This window comes from Seriola aureovittata, chromosome 1 (genome assembly GCF_021018895.1).
Source record: "Seriola aureovittata isolate HTS-2021-v1 ecotype China chromosome 1, ASM2101889v1, whole genome shotgun sequence".
In the NCBI taxonomy this organism is placed as follows: Eukaryota; Metazoa; Chordata; class Actinopteri; order Carangiformes; family Carangidae; genus Seriola; species Seriola aureovittata.
The window spans coordinates 9,900,927-9,909,690 of NC_079364.1; the positions used below are offsets into that span (position 1 = coordinate 9,900,927).

General features: G+C 39.8%; 1 protein-coding gene across 1 annotated transcript; it reads left to right on the forward strand.

The window, feature by feature from the left end:
• Window positions 1-1,575: 1,575 nt before the first annotated feature.
• Window positions 1,576-8,333, forward strand: atic (5-aminoimidazole-4-carboxamide ribonucleotide formyltransferase/IMP cyclohydrolase). Its single transcript, XM_056382572.1, has 15 exons — window positions 1,576-1,749; window positions 1,949-2,075; window positions 2,198-2,341; window positions 3,814-3,902; window positions 4,087-4,238; window positions 5,304-5,460; window positions 5,916-6,041; window positions 6,159-6,266; window positions 6,358-6,443; window positions 6,543-6,632; window positions 6,727-6,852; window positions 6,981-7,073; window positions 7,155-7,337; window positions 7,589-7,744; window positions 7,963-8,333. Exons 1-15 carry the CDS (start codon window positions 1,731-1,733, stop codon window positions 8,080-8,082), a joined length of 1,776 nt encoding a protein of 591 aa, XP_056238547.1. The 5' UTR covers window positions 1,576-1,730; the 3' UTR covers window positions 8,083-8,333.
• The last annotated feature ends 431 nt before the right edge of the window (window positions 8,334-8,764 follow it).

An 8,764-nucleotide genomic window follows, 5' to 3' on the forward strand; every position in this document is an offset into this window, starting at 1 on the left:
TGTCAACAGTTGTGTATTCCATTAAAATATAAATTAAATGTAATAAGTCACAAATGAAAATATGGAATGCAGTTTTTGATTAAATTTCAACGCCCCACATTAAGAGCTACTGAGTGCAAATGAACTAATACAGTAGAAAAACATACTCTGGAAGCATAGACTGAGTGAGAACAAACCAAGGAGATTAGATGTACTACTTAACAACAAAATAGACATGAGTTGAGGAATACTCAATTTACACAATCAGGAACAAAGGTGAAATGACAGAGGGAAGCAGCTGAACAGAAGGGCAAAGAGAGAATGAGGTCAGGACACAACTATCACAAAGAACACTCAAGGTACCTGTGTGAGCGGCCCAGTTTGCACACCTATTCTCCTGCTGCAGTAATCGAATTTGCATTTTCATATACACATGTGGGCGTTCTGTAAATTAAAAATTGAAAAGCTATTGACAATTAATTTTCAAAGACTTAACCTGCTCTAAAGTGACAATATTCAAATACATTAAGCAAACAGCGTGAAAAACACGTTCCACAAATGGACAGAATGATTACAATAAACTCAATGTTAAAGAAAAGACACCAGTCATCTCTTTACAGGCTATTGTGTTGTATAAATGCATCTTCATCATCATCATCATCATCATCACAGTGTATAAAAATCCAGCACCCTGCTTTCATTCCCTTAGGCAACATGAATGTTTACTGTAGCCATGGCGTTTAGTAGTTAACGTAAGCTTAGCCATATTAACAATGAGCAATAAAACTGTAATACCTAATTTCTTAACAAAACAATTATCAACACCAACATCCATAGGACCTTAACCAGGTCCTGTCATTTCATATCTTAAAACCGTTAACATCGTGCACCTTACTTGTCGCCCATTATTTCAATAACAAAATGGCGTCGTCATCAGGCGATCATGTGTTTTCCGAAAGTGGCCGAGTGATACATTTCGATTTTTTTCAGACTGGAGGATATTTTTTTTTCTTTTTTCTTTTTTTAAATAACAAAAACATAACATAACCAACAGAAAAAGGAAACAACCAAAACAAAACGACACGTCAGAATCCCATAAAAACAAAACAAGACACAATGAAAATTGTACATCTAAATAAACACAAACACCCGACATATGTCATCACAGCCAGACGTCCAAGAGGCCTAAACATCTAGATTGCATTATTATGTAAAATTGGACTGGAGGAAAGTTTGTCTCAAAACTGTGTGTGTAAAATGCAAATCCACAAGAGAACTGAGATCCACAAATGCTTTTTCCCTTCACAAATAGAAAAATGATTCACAAATGTCTTTTTGAAAGTTGTAAATGTCTGGACGATATTCACAAATGCTTTTTTTTTTGGATTTTTGAAAGGTGTTTTATATTTATAGAATGCACAATTAGTCACTAATTGTCAGTCTATTCACACATATGATATTGCGACAAATCTACCTCCATAATGTCTTTATATCTTTCCATTTTGTGGATAAACATGCGCATGTTCTGCGCCGCGTGGCTCTTGTGGGTACGCTCGTGTGACAGGGGCGGGCCGACTTCAGCAGGGCGGGTCTTTCTGGTTTTCAAGCACATGATGAAGCAGTGAAAAGCTTGCAGATTTGTTTCAGTCTGCACGCTCTTTACTTTCTGTGTTTAGTCAAACTGAAAGAAGCCTGAGCAGAAAGCCGCCTGACATCCACACAGACTGCGGACTGACACTGTGACTCAGAACATGGCGTCTTCAGAGCTTGGTGAGAGTTTTTCTGCAGAATTAATTAATTCTCTGTCGCCATTATAAAGTTTTGTTCTGCGACATGCAGGATGGTAGCTCGCTGGCTAACATTAGCCAACGTGGTCAGCTCTACCCAAGTAAAACATACCTATACTATTGTTTTGTGTATGAAACGACTGCAGTGATTTGTTATGTCTCCCTTTTATCTGTCCTCGTAGCACTTTTGAGTGTTTCAGACAAAACCGGTCTGCTGGACTTCGCCAAGAGGCTTGTGGATGTGGGATTGTCTCTAGTCGCCTCAGGTGGCACAGCCAAAGCCCTGCGTGATGCTGGACTAGCTGTCAGGTGCCTCAAATAGTTTTTTTGTTGTTGTAATTAGTCTTTTTTTTTTTTTTTACGGTAAAAATTCAATCCAGTGCGGATATGTTTGTTTACCCCATTTTGATAAAGTCTGTGCTGTGTGTCAGGGATGTGTCTGAGCTGACTGGACACCCAGAGATGCTGGGAGGCAGAGTGAAGACCCTCCACCCTGCTGTCCATGGAGGAATCCTGGCCAGGAAAACCCCCTCTGACACCACAGACATGGAGAAGCTGGGCTACAGCTTGGTCAGGTGCGAGACACACTGTGAATTACTGGAAAGATCTGTAACATTTAAAAACACAGGAAATCATATGTTAATATCCCATCTGTGCAGCCTCGGTTATAGTGGATATATTTATGTTTATCTACAATAGAGGGGAAAGTCTGAATTAAGAATAATAACTACAATCAATCAAAGAGGAATCAAAGAGCATGCCTGACCTGTGACTGTCAGGCAGATCACAAGCTTCAAGATATAGACTTGTATTCTGCCATTAGGAAGCACGTGTAGTTGATTTGGCAGCTGGTTAATTGGAAAACTTCTGCCCCTGCTATAAGCTTGTCTTGTGACTCTCGTTTGTTTAGGGCTGGAAGAATGTGAATAGATCACAGATCTCACACTGTTTTAACTGGTATATTAAACAACACGCTGGATTAAAGTTGACTAAAGATACCTTAACTGATTAGGTATTGACTGTTTAACACACATTTAATAGAAAAATCTAGTTTCTGTGTTTTAGTGACTAATTGAGTGTTTTTATGGAATTAGGAATTATGATTTCAGCTTGTCCATTATCCTCATACTGCAGAAGCTGGAAACAGCAAATATTTGATGTTTTGCTGAAAAATAATTACTAAAACAATTATTTGATTATCAAAATATTAATATCAAAATTAATTTGCTGTTGATCACCTAATAGATTAATCAACTAATCTTTTCAGTTGTACACTGTAGGCCGGTCATTAATTTGCAGACTTAACTTAAAAACGACAGGGGATCGCAACAAGAGCAAGATATTTAGTTCAAGAGATTGTTCTTCATGTGGTGTTTAACACCAGCACTATATGTGACTGACTGAGGAAACACTTGTATTTGAGGTACAAACGATTTTGTACAAAGTGGGTAAAAACGGCTGGCACATGCTCACTGGCGGTGCTGCTTGATGCATATTGTGGATGTGTATGCTGTTGTGCAGCAGAGAGCATCCTTCAGCTTAATCCATTTAAAAGGCTCAAATTAGCTGAGTGAAAATTTGAGTGAATCTGGTGAAATTTTGGGTCTTTCTCAGGTTGTCTTCACTATCGTATGTGATGTAGACGGAGGAAACAAGTTTCTGTAACAAAATTAATATGAGCATCTGGTCACTTGATGTAAATTCAAGCACATGGAACCTCATGACACCAATGTTCTTTGTAATTGGCCAAAGGCATTCACTTGAATTTAAACCTGAGTTGAGTTTTAAGGTTGTTCATAATACTTTTTGCACACTAGTGTTGCTTCTTTGACTTGTACCAAAAAGCACTAAACATCTTTTGTTAACATAAATGCCTTTACATAGCATCTAACCCTTTCTTAATCTAATCCTGTCAAAAGAAAAGTTTAATAAAAACATAATTGGTGGAAAAAATGTGACAAAGCAATAAAATTCATAAAGGGGGAAAAGTGCGTGTTTTCAGAATTTGATGAGTATGAATTTAATTTCTTTGCCTGCTCTTTTCAAGAGTGGTGGTGTGCAACCTCTACCCATTTGTGAAGACCGTCTCTAACCCGACTGTTACTGTGGAGGATGCTGTGGAGCAGATTGATATCGGTAAATTGAATTGTAGCTTTAAAATATTCAAACAATAATGCTGAATAAATGTTTAAATAATGCTTGTAAAGCAGAGAGTATCAGAGGGTTCATGCCTCCATTTGCATTAAAAAATCAAATTCTCCACTTCATCTACTAATGAAGTTTTGGTGATTATTAGCATGTGGTTTTTTTTTTCCCCCAGGTGGAGTAACTCTACTGAGAGCAGCAGCCAAGAATCATGCTCGGGTTACTATTGTGTGTGATCCAGCTGACTATTCGCTTATTGCCAAGGAGATGGAGAGTTCAGGAGACAAAGACACAGCCCTGGAAACCCGCAGGACTCTGGCCCTCAAAGTAGGTTTGGTTCCCCACCATTTGAACTTGCAAGTAATGTGAGGGGAAATTTACTCCTTCCCAAATCCATCTACTTTTTAAAAGCTTTAAGAATTTGTGTCTTTGTAATTTTTCGTACAATGCTAGTGTGTAATTTCAACCCTTGAAATCAGAACTCTGTTGTCTATGATAGTGAACTGAATATCTTTGGGTTTTTACTGTGAGTCTGACAGAACAAACCGTTTGAATATTTTCACTTTCACTCAACATTTTTCTTTGACCATTTCCTGGCATCTTTTAGACCAAAGGATTAATAAATGAATCAAGCAAATAATTGTCAGATCAATTAATGATGAGAATAACCGTTGGTTCGAGCCCTACATTACAACCTGTACTGTTAAAATTAGCTCTCTGAAACCTGCTGATGTGCTCCTTTAAGCACAGGCACAATAACAAAGTGTCCTGCTCCTTTTTTCATCAAATTTGTTTCCTGATTTTCTCTAATCCTGAGCTGAAAATTTAAAAAAGTGCCATTTAAAGTTGGAAGAAGTAAAGTTGTGTGTTACTGATCAACCTTGCCTGATCTTTCGACCATCTACCTCTAAACATCCGTTAATCCCGCCCTGTCACTGTTCAGACTTGTTTCAGGGACTAAATTATGTCGCAATTGTGAGTTAAGACTAGCAGTTTGGCATAAGATGTGAATCTTGCCTTTGGCTGTTTTAAGGTATGAGCAGTCATCAGTCTTAAAATGATGGTTGCATAATAGTAACCACATGCTGTCAGATTCTTACGAAACATAAATAAGGGCCAAGAGGCAAAAATCAGTTAATACAGTAAATATGTTGCCCGTATCACTCAGTTTAGGTAATTCTCCAAACTGCTGGTTACAGACAAAATGTTTGCTTAGAGATGGGGGGGGGGGGGGGGTCAGTGCAAGACAAAGTCCAGCATAGGCTTTTTATCACAAATGTTGAAATATATGTTCAGGTCACAGAGTTTGTGAACTTTCACCCTGTAGTCGGACTGAACTGCATGTTTAGTTAGATAGATGAACTTAATGTATTTTCTCTCTGTGCTCTTCAGGCCTTCACACACACTGCACAGTATGATGACGCCATATCGGACTACTTTCGTGGACAGTACAGCCGTGGTGTTTCCCAGCTGCCTCTGCGTTATGGCATGAACCCCCACCAAGCACCTGCTCAACTGTACACCCTGCGCCCAGCCCTCCCCCTCAAAGGTAAACCCAGATCACAACTGTCTCAGCTTACTGGAAAAGAGAAGATTGACACCACTATCCCTTCTGACTCTGTTAAATATGACGCTAAATTATAACTGTTTTAAAAAAACAAGATATAACTTGTTATTTAGTTAGTTTTAGAGGTGATTGTATGTAGATGTTGTTACATCTGGACAGTGCCAGGCCAGTTGTTTCCAGTCTTTGTGCTAAACTAAGCTAATTGACATACAGTAAGTCTGTCAGTTAAATATGAGGTTACAGATGGCAGCCAATATTCTCACCCAAGTCTCCTCCAGAAGATAAAAGAGTCTGTTTCCCAGAATGTCAAACTTTTGAACACATGCCCTGTCAATATCCCTGTCTGCTTAAAATAACCATGTTAGAGAACGGCTACTAAAAGAAACGGATTGTGTGTGAGCTAGAAGAAGATTTTGATTTTTGCCTCTATCTCCCAGTGGTCAGTGGTTCCCCCGGCTTTATCAACCTGTGTGACGCTCTGAACGCCTGGCAGCTGGTCAGAGAGTTGAAGAGCGCCCTCGGCATGGCTGCTGCCACCTCCTTCAAACATGTCAGCCCTGCCGGTGAGACGAAAAGAGACGAGAGACAGACTCTAAATGTTATAAATTTGGCCTTGGAGATAAATGTCTTAAATCTGAAAATGACTTTTTTTCACCTTTTTTTTTTTTTTTATTCTGAAGGAGCTGCAGTAGGAGTTCCTCTGACTGAGGACGAAGCCAGAGTGTGCATGGTGCACGACATGTTGAAGGATCTCACCCCTCTGGCTACAGCCTACGCCAGGGCAAGAGGTCAAAAACAATGAGCCATACAGTGGATAACCTGAGGTATTTTCTGTCTTTTTTTAACATGCAGTTATATTAACTCCTTCTACATCTCCAGGCTCAGACAGAATGTCCTCATTTGGAGACTTCATTGCTGTGTCAGATGTGTGTGACGTTCCCACCGCCAAGATTATATCGAGAGAGGTAAAGTCATGGTGCCAAAGAACAAATACAGATAAAAAGGAGTTGTTTTTTTTTTTTTCTTCAACATTGTTTTGCATGATTCAATTTGATTGTTCCCAGGTGTCTGATGGCATCATTGCTCCTGGTTATGATGAGGAGGCGCTCAAGATCCTCTCCAAAAAGAAGAATGGAAACTACTGTGTGCTACAGGTGAGAGATTTTTTTATCTCTAATAATGATTAGAATCTGAGTTAATTTTGTTGTTTGATTTACATTTTTTGACCCATGTGTGTTTTGGTCCCAGATGGACCCAGACTACGAGCCTGATGAGGCTGAAGTGAGAGTGTTGTTTGGTCTCTATCTGAAACAAAAGAGGAATGGAGCACTTATCGATAAGGACTTCTTCAGCAACGTTGTTTCCAAGGGCTCGGTGAGTCACCATATCGACTTTCATACTGGCTCGCCCTGCTTTTGTCATTTTAAGTAATTCTTTCATTATTGACACAATCCGATCTAAATAACAAGTGTTCACCCTTTAATCATTTCTGTGTCCACAAGCTCTCAGAGGAAGCTGTGCGTGACCTCACTGTGGCCACCATCGCTGTCAAGTACACCCAGTCCAACTCTGTCTGCTATGCTAAAGATGGACAGGTAAGAATTGGCAGGTGAAAAGGTGGACAAAGCAATCTGGATGAACCACAAGGTTTTTACAAATATATCTGTGTTTTAAAGGTAATTGGTATCGGAGCGGGCCAGCAGTCGCGTATCCACTGCACACGACTGGCGGGTGACAAAGCTGATAACTGGTGGCTGAGACACCACCCCTGTGTCCTGAACATGAAGTTTCGCAGTGGTGTGAAACGAGCTGAGATGGCCAATGCAATCGACCAGTATGTCAGCGACACCGTTGGAGAGGTGAGGGGGGTAACAATGGGGAAATAGGCATTTTTAAGATTAAGCTTGAGTTAAGTTGTAGTTGCAGCTACATTAGATTTTATTTCTTTACTCAGATTGTTAGAAATGTGGATACAGTAGTACACAAAGTCCATCTCTGTCTGTACTGTGGTGTCTGATGTTCAGTGTCAAGTCTTATCACAAAATGTGCCAAGTTTGGGACACTGAATATAAATAAAAAGTCCTGTATTGTGTTGTTTTTGTGCTGACAGGGTCCAGACTTGGCAGTGTGGAAGTCTATGTATGAGGAGGTGCCTGAGCCTCTGTCAGAGACTGAGAAGAAGAACTGGATCAGCTCCCTGCAGGCCGTGGCTGTCAGCTCTGACGCCTTCTTCCCCTTCAGAGATAACATAGATCGTGCCAAACGGGTAAACATCACACACCTTTCACAAAAGCATGCATTCTTACTGTATACACTCTATTTAGAAAATGCATGGAAATGCACCTGCTATCATTCTCTCACACACACACAGGAAGGTCATCAACAGTTTTACAAACTATTGACTTTAAGAACCGTAGTGTACAACTGACGAGCTTTCCAACCACCTTTTACTAATGTTTCTACTCACTGTGTGTCTGTCTGCAGAGCGGCGTCGAGTACATCGCAGCTCCTGCAGGCTCTGCTGCTGACCAGGTTGTGATTAACGCCTGCAATGAGCAGGGCATCACTCTGGTGCACACCAACACTCGGCTCTTCCACCACTGAGCACCTCAACATTTTTCCCAGTGTTCTTTACAGACAACTCAGTTTTGCTTCACTAGAGTCAAAATCTTTTTCTAACATTGCTGTTACTCAAAACATTCCTACCTTCATCTTGCCAAGATGTAAAGGTCACAAATGCTCTGTTCTGTAGCACATTAACTGCATTCCTGACTTGTGATCTGAACATTACAGAGAAATGCTGTTATTTCTAGGTCAGACACATTTAAGTGTGAAATAAACTGTAAATGACAGTTCATGAGTTTTTCTGTCTGTTTTTTGGACACGCTAACAACATGGTCAGTTGGTCTCCCACTTTGGTCCAGACTGAAATATCTCAACAACTATTTACTTCATTACTGTGAAATCTTTAACAGACGTTCATGGTGTCCAGAGGATGAAGACTTTGATGATTCTCTGAATTTATTTCTACCACCGCCAGCAGGTTGGCATTTTAGGGATTTTGTGAAATATCAACAATTTTTTCTATTTTTGGCTGGATTGCCATGAAAAATTTTCCCCTGACTTTTCAACCAGCACCATCATCTGGAACATGTTAAACACATGCTGAACATCAGCATGTTAGCATACTGGCTTAAACGTGGACCCTTGACATTTTTATTGATTTCCTTTATTCCATTGATTAAACATCTCATATTTAGCATTAAGTTTTCTTGGGAATTTTGCA